General features: G+C 45.6%; 1 protein-coding gene across 1 annotated transcript in view; it reads left to right on the forward strand.

Moving 5' to 3' along the window:
* The first annotated feature begins 345 nt into the window (after positions 1-345).
* Positions 346-18,416, forward strand: part of HSPH1 (heat shock protein family H (Hsp110) member 1) — a 37,686-nt gene continuing 19,615 nt past the window's right edge. The window contains exons 1-8 of the mRNA XM_040340456.1: positions 346-612; positions 10,176-10,233; positions 11,586-11,726; positions 11,803-11,925; positions 12,075-12,174; positions 15,959-16,092; positions 16,179-16,423; positions 17,027-17,255. Coding sequence (XP_040196390.1) covers positions 506-612; positions 10,176-10,233; positions 11,586-11,726; positions 11,803-11,925; positions 12,075-12,174; positions 15,959-16,092; positions 16,179-16,423; positions 17,027-17,255 — 1,137 coding nt within the window. The 5' untranslated portion in view covers positions 346-505. The remainder of the gene's footprint in view (positions 613-10,175; positions 10,234-11,585; positions 11,727-11,802; positions 11,926-12,074; positions 12,175-15,958; positions 16,093-16,178; positions 16,424-17,026; positions 17,256-18,416) is intronic.

Raw genomic sequence — 18,416 nt, forward strand, 5'->3', positions numbered from 1 at the left:
GGCTTTTCTTTTACTTTCACTGTGAGTGATAAACAGGAGAAATCCCCCTCACCCCCCTGACAGACAGCACCAGAACAAGAAAACTGAGGGGTTCTTCTAATCCCTTCCCGGGGTTCTACTCTATTATACACAATACTATCATTACACAGTATGAACTCCATAGAGAAGACAGTTCTATCTTTATTATAATCATCATGTAGGTAAAGCTAGAGAACAAGCTCAGGTACTCCCCTCTCCCTAGTAACCGCAGCGTCTCAGTTCCCTTGGTGACTACTGACGTGTCCACACAGAACTCTCTCCCATTGGCTGAACGCGAGGAGATCTCGAGAAAAGTCCAGAACGCGGAAGCGGAAGCAGCATGTGTAGCCCGGCGAGTGCTGAGACTCTGCAGCTTCTGGAATCTTCTTCCACAGCAGCTATATGAAGCGCCTCCTCCTCCCAGACTGACTCAGGCGGCGCTGCAGAGAGATCCCGGCATTGAAGTACTTGGACTCCTCGCCTCATCATGTCTGTGGTCGGCTTCGACCTGGGATTTCAGAACTGTCATGTCGCCATCGCCAGAGCTGGTGGGATCGAGACCGTGGCCAATGAGTTCAGCGACAGATGTACCCCGTGAGTATGGAGAAGAAGGGAGAGGGATGGGGCACTGGTAGTGGGTGTCAGATCCTCTAGGGCCATGGTGTGCCAGCCTCCACATGGAGCTTCCAGGGGTCTGTGCCTCCACCATGGAGCTTCCAGGGGTCTGTGCCTCCACCATGGAGCTTCCAGGGGTCTGTGCCTCCACCATGGAGCTTCCAGGGGTCTGTGCCTCCACCATGGAGCTTCCAGGGGTCTGTGCCTCCACCATGGAGCTTCCAGGGGTCTGTGCCTCCACCATGGAGCTTCCAGGGGTCTGTGCCTCCATCCCCCATGCAGGGCCATCTTTTCCATTGGGCAGTTGCCCGGGGGCCCCGCTTGCCTGGGGGGCCCCACCGGCTGCCCAGCAACCCCAGTAAAAAATTGTGGAGAGTGACGGGTTAGAACTGCCCATGCCCAGTTTGCGGAAATCAGAGAAGATCCGGTCCTCCATGAGTGCGGGGGGTTGCTGATGTAAGGGGGGGAGTGAATGCAAAAATTTAGGGGGGCACTGATATAAAGGTTCCCCCTTAGTGACCCCCCTTACCTTAGTGTATTTACTCTACGGAAGGTGGTCTCTGGTCACCAGAGTGCCCCCCACATCAGAGTTCCCCTTTACATCAGAGTCTGCAGGATTCCCCCTTACAATGCAAGGGGGAATTCAGTCTGTGGACCCTGATGTAAGTGGGAAAGAGAAAGCAGTGGACTCTGATATAAGGTGGTCTCTGGTCCCCATAGCCCCCCTCCACATCAGAGTTCCCCCCCTTAGATCATGATCTGCAGCGTTCCCCTTTACATAAGAGTTCCCTTTCACTGTAAGGGGGAATCCTGCAGACTCTGATGTAAGAGGAAACTCTGTGCTGGCTGGATTATAGTAACCTGACCTTCATGTCAATGAAGACTTTTTTTTTTTTTTTACTTTTGTTTAACTTAAACACATTGCTAATAGCACTAGCTATATGTTTATAGTTTAAATACTGACATTTGCATTGTTCGGCACTGAAAACTGTAATTGTAGGTACTTTTTTTGCAGTGGCAGTAAAAGACGTGGTTCTGCCAGTAAATTTTACGATTTTTGTCAGTAAATTCTCGTGCGTGATTGTGTAGACAGGGCCCAAGTGCACTGTATTGCCCGGGGGCCTATAATGCTCTTAAGATGACACTGCCCCCATGGAGCATCCGGGGGGGGGGGGCTGAGCTTTCGTGGGGCTGAGCCGCCCCCACCACAGAGCTTCCATCATGTACTATCATCTTGGCTAGTAACCCTTTCTAAATGCATCTCAAACGCACTGTAAATGCCATAGGATTGTGGCGCATTTACAGTGACATCAGTGGTAGCCTCAGAGAGCTGTAACACCCAGGAAACTACACATCAGGTCAGTTGTGCACAACACTGGGCGCGTTGATGTACACGGTTTTCACAGGTTTTTCATGAAGCTTCAAATGCGCTTATAAAACACTTGCTTTAGACGATGAGGCCCAATTGTCTGTAATATTTGGTATGGGGTCCCCTGCCATACACCAGGTTCATTATCCAGGAGCATGGCACCAGGCTCTGGTATTCTCTTGGGAACCTCTTTTATTGCATCGAAGAGGGGCTGTATTATTGTAAAAGGTCATCAGATTAGGGCCTTTAAGGATAAAACAGGGAGGGGGAGGCGCCAACCTGACTGTAGTATTAAAATGATGACTTTAATAGGATAAGATATTAGAAACACTTACAAGACGATAGAAGATGCATGCTTGTCAAAGTAAAGTGCAGTCCTGGCATTCCATGCGGGTCTCATCAGTGTTTCACCAGGAAGCTTCACACTGACCAGTGTGGAACAGGAAGTGATGTCACTGGCGTCTAATTGGATCAAGGCAGGGCCAATCAGATGCCAGTAACATCGCTTTCTGTTCTATTGTCCACACTGGTCAGTTCCTGGAGAAACACTGATCCATTCCAGCTATCCGGAACATCGGTGGGAGCCACATGGAATGCCAGGACTGCACTTTACTTTGACAAGTATGCATCTTCTACAATCTTGTTAGTGTTTTTAATCTAATCCTATTAAAGTCATAATTTTAATACTACTCAGGTTATAATACAAGGGTTCCCAGAATATGGACTGAACACTGATATTGATTACCTTATAATACAAAGGGTCCCCCCTGAGTAGGGACTGAAAAGCAACGACTTTATATTACAAGGGTCCCCAGAGAAGGGACTGAACATGCACAGCCCCGACAAGGAATGACGCTCTGCTGGACCTGGTAATCTCTAACCATGCAGAGCTTATTACCAATGGCCCGGATTCAAAGAGATCTGCACATTATTTGCGGAGGCACAGGGGCAACGATTTTGCCCTACGCCCCTGCAAATAATTTGCGCTGCCCTCGATTCACGGAGCAGTAGCTCCGTAAATTGCGAGGGCGCGCTGGCAAAATTGCCTGGCGTAACTGCGCGCAATGTAAATGATCCAACTCGGGGAGGGAATCATTTAAATTAGGCGCGCTCCCGCGCCGAGCGTACAGCGCTTCCTATGTCGGGAAACTTTCCTGACGTGCATTGCGGCAAATGATGTCGCAAGGACGTCATTTGCTTCAAAGTTAACGTGAATGGCGTCCAGCGCCATTCACGATTCACTTATGCAAACTACGTAAAATTCGAATGTCGGGAACACCCGGGTATCCTTTAGCATTGGCTGCCCCTGCTTTTAGCATGGGCAACCGACGTAACTTGCGTACGCAGGGGGTGCGCAACATTGTGAATCGGCGTAAGTATGCAATTTGCATACTATACACTGACCACAATGGGAGCGTGCCCTATCGGTCAACGCAAGAATGCAGCCTAAAATCTGCGTGGCATAAGAGCCTTATGCCACGCAGATTTTAGGCTGCAGTCGGTGTAACGAGTTCTCTGAATCAGGAGAACTTGTTACGCCGGCGCAAGTCAGCAATTGTGCTGCGTAACTATGGTTACGCAGGCGCAATTGCTTACTGAATCTGGGCCATTATTCATATATAAGAACACCTGGGTGGCAGTGACCATAACATTCTATTATTTAATATTGGCTGTAAGCAACAGACGCATACAGGTAAAATAAAAGAGCAAATTTTCCAAGGATGAGGGCTGCTCTCCAGGACTTGGACTGGGAAAGAATATTGGAATCAATGGACCCAGAACACAAATAGGAATTCTTCAAAGTGCCTGCATGTAAACTCGCTGCATAGTCTATTCCCATGGGCAATAAGCTTTAAAAGGCGAAAAATAAAACAAGGACCCCCCCTTATTTATAGGGTTGATCAGTTTATGCCCTTGGTGCTTCAAGGTCCCCCATATTAGGCAAAGTAGACCCCATGTTCACAGGCTGATGGGGGCTGAGCACCCTGTGCTTGTATAGAAGAGTGAGCGCCTCTCTGCCGGCACAGCCTCTATATGTACATACTTCTAGGAATGTATAGCCTAAGGCAGTACATGAGTTGGGTAACAGGTGGCCTGTTCTATTGTTGTTCATGTATAGTTCTATTGTACTTGTCTGGAAATGGTCCAGTGATCAGAGGTATTTGATCTGAGGAGCCCCTTAGGTCATGTGTTATTAATGCTGAACTCCAGGTATGGATACTTTGCATAGCTACCTTGGACCAATCTAATGGGTCATACCTGAGGGATCCTTCTAGAAGCTTGTAGTCACCGCTGCTCCAGGTGATCACTAATGATCAGGTCCCCATTCCAAGCGAGCGACCTACCTCCTGTGTTCATAGTGAAGCAGAGCAGGAGCTCGGCGCGTATTCTGGAAGATGGTGGAGATCACTGGAGTAGCTGTGTTTGCTACATACAGGGATTTCAGCTTCCAGGGGGATCCCACAAGTATGGAGCACACATACATTACATACTTGGAGTAGTCTACACGGGTCCTATGGAATTATGCAAAAATCGGCATACTTGAGTTTTAGGAAATAAGATGATCTGGTTTTATTTAATTTTTTTCTCTCCCCCTTCTGACTGTTTTACATACAAGTAAACTTTCTATGATTAGAAGTATTTGTGTGAACTGGCTTGCTTCATTTTCCTCTGAGGACAATTGGGAACTGTCTGGAAAGTTCTGATCTAGACGTTCAGGTTTGCAGGCAGTGTGAGTTCCCCTGGGATATGTATTGCATTGTTAGATCCAGTTTGTGGGTGACGTGGACTGTGGGTGACGGCCCTTCTGGATGCATGTAATTCTCCTTGGTGGCTGGCTTTGCTGCATCTCCCTGGCTGTGTTCCCTCCCTGTGAGCCCAACTTCTCTGACTTGTTCCCATTCAGTAACATCATAAAGCCTGTCCGTGTGATGGCAGATTATATGTATATAGATGTCTGCTGCAGAGCCCTATCTATAATAGTGTACAGAGCTGGTGTAAGACCTCAGGGGTGATGGGAAGGAAGTGTCTAGAATTTCATCCTCTACCTCCTGCACACAGCGGAGAATCCCTTGTATACAGTACTTGATTTGTATGGCTTGCATTTAAAGCGGAGTTCCGGCCACAATTTCACTTTTTAAATATAAATACCCCTGTAATACACAAGCTTAAAGCGGTAGTTCACCCCCCCCCCCCCCCGACACATTTTACCATCGAGACAGGCATTGTAGCGTGAGCTACAGTATGCCTGTCCCGATTTTTTTAACCCCGTACTCGGACATCGTAGATTTCGGCTCCCGCGGGGAATGGGCGTGCCTATGGAGAGGGAGGATGATTGACGGCCGGCCCTGGCACGTCACTCTCCCCGAAGACAGCCGGAGTAGGTCTCGGCTCTTCACGGCGCCTGCGCACAGGCTATGCGCACGCGTCGTGAAGACCAAGCCTATTTCGGCTATTTCCGGAGAAGCGTGACGCGCCAGAGCCGGCCGTCAATCATCCTCCGTCTCCATAGGCACGCCCATTCCCCGGTATCTTCGATGGACGACTACAAGGTGAGTACGGGGGTAAAAAATTCGGGACAGGCATACTGTAGCTCGCGCTACAATGCCTGATTTTAAGGTAAAAGAAAAAAAAATTTTTTTTTTCGTCGATAGGGTGAACCCCCGCTTTAATGTATTCTAGTAAAGTTAGTCTGTAAACTAAGGTCCGTTTTGTTAGGTTGTTACAGCATTTAGACACTTTATAAAATAGAAATTGACTGGGGCCATCTTAAAGCGGGAGTTCACCCATTTGTAAAAAAAAAAATTTTCTCCCCTTAGCTTCCTGCTCGTTCGGTCTAGGGGAATCGGCTATTTGTATTAAAATATGAGCAGTACTTACCCGTTTTCGAGCTGCATCTTCTTCCGTCGCTTCCGGGTATGGGTCTTCGGGAGCGGGCGTTCCTTCTTGATTGACAGCCTTCCGAGAGGCTTCCGACGGTCGCATCCATCGCGTCACTCGTAGCCGAAAGAAGCCGAACGTCGGTGCGGCTCTATACTGCGCCTGCGCACCGACGTTCGGCTTCTTTCGGAAAATCGTGACGCGATGGATGCGACCGTCGGAAGCCTCTCGGAAGCCTGTCAATCAAGAAGGAACGCCCATACCCGGAAGCGACGGAGAGGATGCATCTCGTAAACGGGTAAGTACTGCACATATTTTAAAATAAATAGCCGATTCCCCTAGTAAAAACGAGCAGGAATCTAAGGGGGAAAAGTGCCCTCTAAGGGTGAACCCCCGCTTTAAGTGTGGGCATCATGAAGCCAGACTGTATGACTTCCTGGATTTCAGCCTTGCAGATCTCGCACATGCTCAGTGCTGCACAAGCAGTGTAATAGGTTTCAGATCAGGTTTCAGCACCTGTACTGTCCAAGTCACATTATTCTTCGAGACTGGGGAGTGCACAGACTCCTGGAAAGTTACACCCACTACATTCCCAGGAGTCTGTGCAGTATAGGTTAAGCACCTAGGTGCAGGAAGAGGCTAGATTAACTATTCTGCCTTGAAGGCATCCTAAAAAAAAAATTTTTTTTCTTAAAGGACTAATGACATTTTTTTAAAACTACTGATGTAATGTTATATTTATGGGTGGAACTCCACTTTAAGGTCCCTTACATACAGAACTGTCCAGCTGCAGTGCATCCTCTGTGTGGTTCAGTGTCCAGCCCCACTGCAAGCAGCCTGTCAAGTCTATGGTGGGCTGAGCTCTATACCGAGTGGCACTAACGTTTGGGACCCTGTGCATTCGTGGGTGAAGGTCTGGAATGCAGGGCTTCTTCTTACATTGGTCATTGTTCATACATATATATTGTTTCTATTAGATCTTTTATTCAGTATGTTAGCCCCCATTCACACCTAGGCGTTTTGTCGCCTGTAGTGTGATGCCGCAGCAGCCCCGAGACGCTGGAGGGATGAAAACACATTGCCCTCTATGGAGATGGTTCACATCTCCACGCCGTACGCCTGCCACCTGAAAAAAAGTCCCGGACCTTTTTTTCAGGCGGCTTTTGGCGTTCGGCATAGGAGATGTGAACCATCTCCATAGAGGGGGTGAGGCTGCATTCACAATCGCCGAGGGGGTGTCGCCGCAATTCGCGGGACAAAACGCTGCGATTTTGTACGCCTAGGTGTGAATGCAGCCTAACAGCAGTTGTTGTGTGAAACTTTTATATATAGATTACAGGCAGTGGGGTTGACCATGTTCTATGGCCGTAGAACAAATTAAGAGCTGGTCAGACTTTTATCTTCTGTTAGTTAAAACGGCCTTAGTGCCCTTTCACACTTGCTGTCTGATCAGGTCCACATGTCCGTTTTTCAGATGGACCTGATCGGACCCTCCAGTCTCCCCTATGGAGCAGCAAATGTCAGTGGACAAGTCCCCTGACATCCGCCACTATTCGATCCTGCCTGCAAAATATAGATGGATAGTGGTCCTATTTTTCCAACCGTCTGGTGGATCGGATGAAAACTGACTGGCGGTCTGTTTCCACTGTGGAACGTGCCCCCATAGCAAGCTGCTATGGGGGCACCCGAGCAGAGTTACATCTCCCTGTGTCCATTCAGACACAGAGCCCAGCCCCGTCCTCGCTCTCTCCCCTGATTGGCTAGCTGAGTATGAATGATGGCAGTGGGAGCCAATGGGGCTGGTGCTGTGCCTCAGCCAGTCAGGAAGGAGAATCTCTGATGGCTGAGACACTCCTGGACAACTCCTTTTTAAAGTGGTTGTAAACCCACAAAAAATTAAAAAACCTGCTAGACAAAGGCATAATAATGCGTTAGTATGCTCATTATGAATTACTTGCCTTTGATCAAAGCCCCCGTAGCGGTCATTGTACACCACTCCAGCTGGCGACATCGTTCCCGGAGTTACTTCTGGGCGATTGGCTGGAGCCGCGATGACGTCACTCCCACACATGGACATGTCATTGCTTCATTGCGCTTGTGTCGATTGACGTTGGCACATGCTGATACAGGGGATCCAGGGTAGCTACAGGTAAGCCTTAGTATTGGCTTACCTGTAGCAAAGTGATTGTGCAGAACACTGGTGGTATACTCATAAGCCTGGTACTTTTCTTTCGACACCCTCCCAGAACCGCGCTCTCCCGGGGCAGGCATTGGGCGCGCTCTGTGATCGAGGTAAAGGGCCAATAACAGTGGCCCTATACCATGTGATCAGCTGTGTCCAGTCACAGGTGATCGCATGTAAACAAATGAGTTATCAGCATTTCCTCTTCTCAGCGCTGCCACAGTGTGAGGAAAGGAAAGCTGATAACTGGCTATCCTGTGACTGGACATTTACACGGATAATCGGGGTTCAGCGCCCATCATTGAAGAAAAATTACTTTTTTTTTTTTTTTTTTTTATCCAAAATGAAGAGGTGTGTGTGTGTGTGTCCAGAAGCTTCTGTTTTAGAAAAAATCTAAAAACCAAGTGGTGGTTCACCCTATAAACAAAAAAAAAATTTTTTTTTTCTTCTAGCATAAAATGAGGCATAGTAGCGCGAGCTACAGTATGCCTGTCTTGATTTTTTTTTTTTTAAAATACACTTCAATGGAAAAAGAAACCAGTAAAGTTTGTGTGTATGTGTGTGTATGTATATATGTGTATGTGTGTGTGTATGTATATATGTGTATGTGTGTGTGTATGTATATATATGTGTGTGTGTGTGTGTGTGTGTGTGTGTGTGTGTGTGTGTGTGTATATATATATGTATATATATATATATATATATATATATATATATATATATATATATATATATATATATATATATATATATATATATATATATATATATATATATATATATATATATATATATATATATATATATAATTTTTTTTTTTTTTTTTTGTGAAAGATAATGTTGTACCGTGAGAATCATCAGAGAATTGTGATCTATCTTCTAAGCAAAAAAAAAAAAATCATGATTCTCATTTTAGCCAGAATCGTACAGTTCTACTGGCCTTACAGTCTAAAGCCCTGTACACACGATCAGATATCTGATAGAATCTAATCCGATGGATTTTTTTGTTGGATATCCGATGAAGCTGACTTGGTATGTAGGGCGCAGAGATGCTGAAAGGAAATGCTAGTGAAGATTGTTCTCACTATTTTTATTGAAAATGGTAAAAAAAAACATGGAACGTCGCATCATTATTCCAGTTTATGGCGTCCAGTCTCCACTCACCATGATGACCTCAGAGCTAGCCTCACGCGTTGTTCCATCAAGGCGTTCTCAAAGGATGCTTGTATATTAGAATTAATGGTTTTATCAGCAGCACTCTGAGGATTGAAAATAATGCCACCTGGGCCCTTCTTCCCTCCTAGCTTTCCCCATCCTCTCCCTGGCTCCCCAATCATTGGGCCTCACGCACACTGGGCGTTAAAATAACATTATAAAAATACCAGTAGCTTTGCAGTGAGTTTTTTTTTAGCGTTTTTCAGCGTTGGCAGGTTTTTTTTTTGTTAAAGAAAAACAATAAATATATATATATATATATATATATATATATATATATATATATATATATATATATATATATATATATATATATATATATATATATATATATATATATATATATAATTATTTTTTTTTTTTTTTTTTTTTTCAATGCATCAAAAACTTTAACCGCTGGTGATCGACGTTTCTGAGCGTTTATCAGCGTTAGAGCGTTTTTACAGCTGAAAAACATCTCTCAGAACCCACTAGTTTTGGGTTTATTTTTTTACTGCCCAAACATGCTGATAAGTCTATGTGCGCATGGGCACATAGGATAACATGATGGAGAGTTTAATGACTGTAGAAAAAAACATCTGCCAAAAACAGCTGCTGTGAAATGTCCAGTGTGCGTGAGGCCCAAGTGGAAGGCATGGGACATCTTGGCCAACCAGCTCCCAGAAGTATGTGCAAGGAAGCATATTGTATTTCTTGAATGTGATTAATTGCATTGTGCAACTGTCTGTTTAGACTATGGACAGAGGCAGGGAGGTGTACTGCTGATATCAGTGGAGCTCCGCAGTAATCCTCAACAAGCTTCAGCCGCCTGGTCACCTATAGACTCATTGGAAGTTGGCTTCTCTCGTTTCCATTAATAATCTTGTGCCTGACCCCTTCTCTCCTTTTTTAATTTAGGGCTGTTGTTTCCTTTGGCACCAAAAACAGGACGATTGGTGTTGCTGCTAAAAATCAGGTGGGTTTTACCAAAAGTAATAATGCTGTTTTTAATGTAACATTTCATGGGGGAAACCATTTAGAAAGTAGAAAATAGAATTCACGCTACTCACAATGAGTTGATTTTGCATTTTCTGTAGTTCCCTGTGAAAGAAATACTTTTTTGTTGTTGTAGGCAATGGGCATAGCCGGAAGTAAAAGGACATTTCCCCAAATTGAGGAAAGTTCCAGCAGTCAGTTGCCACTGGGTCAGGTGTCCCCATTGAAAGATCTATTGTCCCTTTTTTGTGATCGCTGAAATGTTTTAATTTCAGTGACTGTAAACACCAGAACATATAATTGGGCCTCTGTATCACCGACATGCCTGGCTATACCCTTCCCTCTATATACTGACCATGGTTTATCATGGTTGCTGAGCCCTGACACCGAGGTCAGTTTACATGCCTCTGTCATCTGCAGCCCTGCTCTCCTCTGTGTAACTGTGTCCTCCTCCCTCCCTCCTTGCCTGTCAGCTTGTACCAGTGTTCGCCCCCTCCTGCTGGTATCATAACTTATAGTTGATACAATCCCCTCTATTTTCTAATAAATGCTGTGCCCCACTGTATGTGTTTTCTAAAAAAAAAACGCTGATCACGCCGTCACGTGACCAACCGTCTCTCTCCTCCTTCCCCAGGGTGATGCACACAGAATTTGTGTGGCAGTAGTGTATTTAGGTTTTGTGCTGCCCTAGGCCTGACTAAACTCATGCACCCCCCCTAATTTAAATATGACCCATCCTTTCCTGTTAAGGCCACACCCATTTATGTTTAAGACCCGCCCTGACATTTTTGAATGGGGACACTACTTCTGAGGGGGGCAATGGATTCCCCTAATTTGCATCGATTTTCTGTTTGGCTATGGGGCAGGAAGTGAAATATCTACAATGGGACAGGGATGGTAAAAAAAATTAACAGATATGTGCTATAACCCTCCCTCGTTTTGCACGTTCGCTACTAGGGAAGAAGACTGACAAAATGGCTTAAAGCGGAGTTCCACCCAAAAGGGCGAGTAGGATAGCCCAGTGGTGTCTCGCTCATGCAAAGTAGTTGCCCACCGTGAAGCTGTAATGCTTCACTGCCAGGTTCCCTTACCAGCAATGGCGGTGGCAGCACCCGACAGCTGGTGGAAACATCAGCTGCGGTGCCGACATCGCTGGACTCCAGGACAGGTAAATGTCCTATTACAAGTCGGCAGCTGCTGGCTTTTAATTTTTGCAGGGGTAGGTGGACCTCCTCTTTAACACCTGTCACAAATGAGCTCTGTACATTGAATACTAGGAGCTGTATATCCAACGCCAAATGTTTCTGATATTTGGTTTCCCTCTACATACAGCTGATCACAAATGCTACAAATACGGTGTACAGCTTTAAGAAGTTCCATGGCCGAGCTTTCAATGATCCTTTTGTGCAGAAGGAGAGGAAAAATGTGGCCTATGAAGTGGTTCAGACAAACAACGGAGGAGTTGGGATTAAGGTAGGAGGTTGTCGGATATCATGTTCCAGTTTGGTTCCCGGTGATTGTCATAACCTTATAACCATGGTTCTTGTAGGTGATGTATTTGGAAGAGGGTCACGTGTTCAGTGTAGAGCAGATAACTGCCATGCTGCTCAACAAACTAAAGGAGACTGCAGAGCACAACCTGAAGAAGCCGGTCACTGACTGCGTCATATCTGTAAGTATGAATTGTATGTAATGGGACTATATTCATTAAGTTGTCTAGAGCAAGGACACTTTTTGTTGCTTCCAGTAACCAGGGAATGGCGTTATGATTCGTATGAGATCTGGGGAAAAAAATATTTGACTTGCTGTTTTCTTTGGTAGGTTCCCTCATATTTCACAGACTCTGAAAGAAGATCTGTTTTGGATTCCGCTCAGATAGTTGGATTGAACTGCCTGAAACTGATGAATGACATGACTGCAGGTTTGGAAGACTTTGTCATTTTCTAAAAAAAAAAAAAAAGTATATTCAGTTCTATTGGAGTGTGTGTTTTTTTTTTTTTTTTTTTTTTTGTTTTATAATGTAATTTACTGCATACCACGTGAATGAATGGGATATGCACTATATTGCCAAAAGTATTGGGACACCTGAACTTTAATTGCGTCTTAGTTCATAGGCTTCAATATTGAGTTTGCCCAACCTTTGCCGCTAAAACAGCTTTAGCTCTTCTGGGAAGGCTGTCCTACAAGGTTTAGGAATGTTTGACCATTCTTCCAGAAGCGCGTTGGTGAGCCCATGCACTGATGTTGGACGAGAATGCCTGACTTCCAGTCTCTGCTCTAATTTATCCCAAAGGTGTTCTATCGGGTTGAATTTAGGACTCTTGACTGGCCTGCACAAGTTCCTCCACCCCAAACTCTCTCATCCATGTCTTTATGGACCTTGCATTATGCACTGGTCCAAATCATTTGGTGGAGGGGGGTTTATGGTGTGGGTGTGTCTTTCAAGGGATGGGCTTGGCCCCATAGTTCCAGTGAATTGAACTCTTAGGCTGCTTTCACACTGAGGCGTTTTGCAGTCGTTATTGTGCTAAAAATAGCGCCTGCAATGCGCCTTGAAAGAGCCGCTCCTTTGTATCCAGCGTGAAAGCATGAGGGCTTTCACACTGGAGCATTGCGCTGGCGGGACGCTAAAAAAAGTCCTGCCAGCCGCATTTTTGAGGCGCGGTAGGAGCTGTAAAAATACTGCTCCTATAGCGCCCCTGCCCATTGAAATCAATGGGGTAGCGCCTCCAAAACGCAAAGCAGCGTTTTTGCGGGTTTAATCCTTTTTCAGCTGCCAGCGGGGGTTAAAATCTCCCCGCTAGCGCCCAAAAATCGCGGCAAACGCAGCTAACAATAGCGGCGCTTTACCGCCAGCGCACCAAGCGCCTCAGTGTGAAAGTACCCTCAGTGTCAGCATTCCAAGGCATTTTGTACAATTTCATGCTCCCAACTTTGTGGGAACAGTTTGAGGATGGCCCATTCCTCTTTCAACATGACTGAGCACCAGTGCGCAAAGCAAGGTCCATAAAGACATGGATGAGCGAGTTTGATGTCTTTGCCTGACCTCACAAATGAGCTTCTGGAAGAATGGTCAAACATTCCCATAGACACACTCCTAAACCTTGTGGACAGCCTTCCCAGAAGAGTTGAAACTGTTATGGCGGCGAACAGGTGGGCCAACTCCATATTGAACCCTATGGACTAAGGCCCCTTGCACACTGGGGCGTTTTTCATGCGGTACAGCGCTAAAAATAGCGCTGCTATACCGCATGAAAAATCATGCCCTGTAGTGTTTAATGTAAAAGCCCGAAGGCTTTCACATTGAAGCGGTGCGCTAGCAGGAGCGCACCAAAAGTCCTGCTAGCCTCATCTTTACCGCGGTATAGGAGCGGTGTGTTCACCGCTCCTATACCGCGCCTTCCCATTGACATCAATGGGAAAGCGCGGTATTAACCCTTTTTCGGCCGCTAGCGGGGGTTAAAACCTCACCGCTAGCGCCCGAATATCGTGGTAAATACGACGGTATAGCCGCGCTACAAATAGCGCGGCTATACCGTCACCGCGGCTGCACGCCTCAGTGTGAAAGCAGCCTAACACTGGGATGCCATTAAAGTTCATGTGCGTGTAAAGGCAGGCGTTACTTTTGGTACTGTAGTGTCTTGGAAGCCTTTGGACTTTTGGCTGCTTGCTACTTCTGGGTCACTCATGTCGCTAGACTAAAAAAAAATCACCATTCTAGTACTTCAGAACTATTACTATGACCAGCTCTTTTTATTGGCGTGTTTTGTGACAAAGGCTAAAAACAAAAGTTCTGCATACTTAATAGCTGCTCCCTATAAGACTGCTTATAATTTTGTCTTTTTCTATATTGTAAATCGATGGGTTTACTTTGGCTTTATGAGTTAATGCTGTTCAGTTAGCCCATGGAAGCCCCGTAGTTGGCCTCTGGAAGCTGGCATTGCACCTGTTTTTGAGGATCTCTCCCCGTTTTTAAATGGTTAATTGCAGAAAAAAAAAGGCAATGGCATAATGTGCTTGTATGCATAGTTTACGAGCACATTATGAAATGTTTTAGAAGGAAGCCCTCCAGCGGCGTGCTGTCACCACTGACAGGGCTTCCATATCCACCCAGTCTTCCTTCTGGGTTCGCGAGCTCCAGGTGTTTGATTGGCTGGGCCCACGAAGACCTAACTCCTGCGTATGCCTGTGGAAGCCCTCGACTGTGGCATGGAGCTCTGAAGGTCCGGTACGTTGTGCTGACCCTTCAGAACGCCAGTGATGTCGCCAGCTGCATGCAGTGTACATATCTCCTAAACACCACAACTTTAGGGGATATTCACTGCACCTAGAGGTAAGCCTGACAGGTAGCCGCACACCACTTCCTGCTCAGATTGCCACAGTGGACTGAGCCAGAAGTTCAGCCCCTCTCCTTCTTCTGCAGTTTACTGGGGCACAACGGTCCCAAAAAATCTATGGGGCTATTTGCAAAGCGCAGTAGGAATCTGGCTGTGAAGCTGCAAGGCTTTTACTTCCTGTTTCCCTTCAGATGCCAGTTCCTGCACCCCAAGTCGATTGAAGAATCTGCTCGCATGAGGACAGAACTGGATCCAGGGGCAGTTAAATGTCCTTATTCTAAAAGTCACAAGCTACAGTATTTGTAGCTGGAGCCTCCCTTAGATTAGTATTTGACTGAACTTTTACTTTTGAAGCTTGTTTAAAGGGGTTGTAAAAAATGTTTTATTTTATTTTTTTTTCCCCTGAATAGCTTCCTTTACCTTAGTGCAGTCCTCCTTCATTTACCTCACCCTTCGATTTTGCTTTTAAATGTCCTTATTTCTTCAGAGAAATCCTCACTTCCTGTTCTTCTGTCTGTAACTCGCCACCGTAATGCAAGGCTTTCTTCCTGGTGTGGAGAAACCCTCTTGAGGGGGCTAGCAGGCAAGTCGGTACACTCTCTACTTTGCAGATAGAGAAAAGAGCTGTGTGTTAGTGGGCGTCCTGACACTCCTGCTCGCCCCCCCCCCCCACTCAAGAGGCTTTCTCCACACCAGGAAGAAAGTGTTGCGTTACGGTGGTGAGTTACAGACAGAAGAACAGGAAGTGAGCATTTCTCAAAAGAAATAAGGACATTTAAAGGAACACTAAAGGCTAGATTTTTTTTGTTTAAAAATAACAAACATGTTATACTTGCCTCCGCTGTGCAGTTCGTTTTGCACAGAGTGGCCCGATCCGTGTCTTCTGGGGTCCCTCGGCGGCTGTCTCTGCTCCTCCTCACAAAAGCTTTCCACCTTCATGCAAGCTCCCTCGCATGGTGGAAAGCTTTTGCGAGCGCGCTCCTGTGATACAGCGGCGGCCATAGCCGCCGACTGTATCACTCGGCCCCAGCTCGCTGTGTCATCCTCTGTGATTGAGAACGCGCCCGGGACTTTGGAGGGGTGAGGTAAGTAAAACAGGGGGGGGGGGTATGCTGTCAGATGTTTTTTTTACCTTAATGCATAGGATGCATTAAGGTAAAAAAACGTTTACCTTTACAACCCCTTCAAAAGCAAAATGGAAGGATGAGGTAAGTGAAGGAGGACTGCACTAAGGTAAAGTAAGCCATTTAGGGGGAAAAAAATTCCTTTACAACCCCTTTAAGCTTTAATATATTATTTGGGTTGGGGGGGAGGGGTTTCATATTGCTTTATGTTTTATATTTTCATGTTTTTTTATTGATATTTTAGTTGCATTGACTTATGGGATTTATAAACAAGACCTTCCAGCTCCTGAGGAGAAACCCAAAATAGTTATTTTTGCGGATATGGGCCATTCCTCTTTCCAGATAACAGCCTGTGCCTTCAATAAAGGCAAATTAAAGGTATGATTTTAGGAAATGCATCGATTTGTCTTAAATAAGACCAGACCTCTTCTTGGCCAATAACCTGGTAAATGTTTGTTTCCTAGGTTCTTGGGAGTGCATTTGACCCATATCTGGGAGGAAGGAACTTTGATGATAAGCTAGTGGAACATTTTTGTGTCACGTTTAAGACTAAATATAAGTTGGATGTAAAGTCCAAAATCCGGGCTCTTCTACGTCTTTATCAGGAGTGTGAAAAGCTGAAGAAACTGATGAGCAGCAACAGCACCGATATCCCTCTTAATATTGAATGCTTCATGAATGATATAGATGTGTCTGGGCGTATGAGCAGGTGAGATCTTGTTGGGTACCCTGGCCTGGATTCACGTAGATCGGCGCATCTTTAGAGCGGCGTAGCGCATCTCGTATGCGATATGCCGACGTAACATTGAGAGGCAAAGCACTTGCTCCCTTTGTTGCGCCGGCGTAACGTAAATTGGCCGGTGTAAGCCCGCCTAATTCAAAGTAGGAAGGTAGTGGGCGTGATCTATTAAAATGAAGCGTGGCCCCCATGTAAATGAAGGAACGAACGGCGCATGCTCAGAATCACGTTGCATATACTCCCTAAGATATGACGGCTCAATGTCTACGATGTGATCGTAACCTACGCCCAGCATATTCGACGCGTAAATCAATGGAAGCGCCCCTTGCGGCCAGCGTAAATATGCGCCCAGGCTCCTGACGGCGTAGCAAACTTACCTCGGTCGGATGAAGCCACAATTCAGGCGTATCTAGCCTTAAGAATCGGGCGCATAGATACGACGCATCAGTGCACTTACGCGGCGTATATAAAGATACGTCGGCGTAAGTGCTTTAAGAATCTGGGCCCCTGTCTTTATGTTCCTGTTCATTCTTTGTACCCTTTTTGCTGAATAATTGGTGTGTACCTTTCCAGATTGGAGTTTGAAACCCTCTGCGCTGACATTATACAAAGAATTGATGCTCCTATGCATTCACTGATGGAACAGATTCAGCTTGGAGTTGAAGACATCGGCTCAGTGGAAATCGTAGGAGGTGCTACTCGTATTCCGGCTGTCAAGGAGAGGATTGCTAAGTTCTTTGGGAAAGATGTCAGCACCACTTTGAATGCAGATGAAGCAGTTGCAAGAGGCTGTGCTTTACAGGTAATGTCTTTGCTTCTGGTGGTTGGGCCACTTCAGAAATTCTGTGGTTTCCTGGGTTGTATGGATAGGTTACTGGAATAAAGGTTTGGTGGTCAGGATGTTGGAAGCTGTATTGCTAAATAGATTATGTACTCTTTAGTTGGTAAAAAAAAAAAAAAAGTATAATTTAACCACTTCAGCCCCAGAAGAATTTACCCCCTTCCTGACCAGAGCACTTTTTTGCGATACGGCACTGCGTCGCTTTTAAAGAGGAAGTAAACCTTTTGTGTGTGTGTGTGTGTGTGTATACATACCATTTTTTTTTTTTTATATATATAATACACCTGCAAGAGAGGCATAATGAACTAGTATGCACATCATACTAGCTCATTATGTGTCACTTACCTGAGATTGAAGTTCGCCTTGGTCCCGTCCACCGCCATGGCCCCTGGAGCTTCTTCCTTGTTTTCGCCGCTCCGGCGCTGTGATTGACCAGAGCGGCGATGATGTCACTCTTGTGTGCAGGACTGGCAGATCTCCCTGCACATGCGCAAAAACCGTGTTAATGCCATTCACAAAAACGGCGCCGCTCAGTACGCCTGCGCTGTGTGAAAATATCTCCTTAACCGTGTAGGTTAATTAGATATTTCTTGCACCTACAGGTAAGCCTTAATCTAGGCTTACCTGTAGGTGCAAGTTGTAACAGTGGGTTTACAGCCACTTTAACTGACTTTTGCGACATTGCACCCAAACAAAATTGGCTTTTTTTTTTTTTCTCCACCAATGGAGCTTTATTTTGGTGGTGGTTTGCGCTATAATCAAAAAAGCAAAAATTTTAAAAGCAATATTTTTTACTTTTTGCTATAATAAATATCCCCAAAAAATGTATATATACAAAATAAATACATTGTAAAATATATATTATAAAAGCTCATTGTGACTGCGCCATATTTTGGCGGACACTAAAAAAATGCAGGGAAGTGGTTAACCACTAGGGGGCGCTGAAGGGGTTAAGTGTGTCCTAGGGTGTGATTCTAACTGTGGTGGGGGGGCTGGGCTACAAGTGACACTAACAGTGATCACGGCTCCCGAAGGCAGGGAGCAGTAGATCACTGTCCTGTCAGAACAGGGAAATGCCTTGTTTACATCTTTCTACCTGTTGCTCTGTGACACGATCGAGTC

This window comes from Rana temporaria, chromosome 2 (genome assembly GCF_905171775.1).
Source record: "Rana temporaria chromosome 2, aRanTem1.1, whole genome shotgun sequence".
NCBI classification, from domain to species: domain Eukaryota; kingdom Metazoa; phylum Chordata; class Amphibia; order Anura; family Ranidae; genus Rana; species Rana temporaria.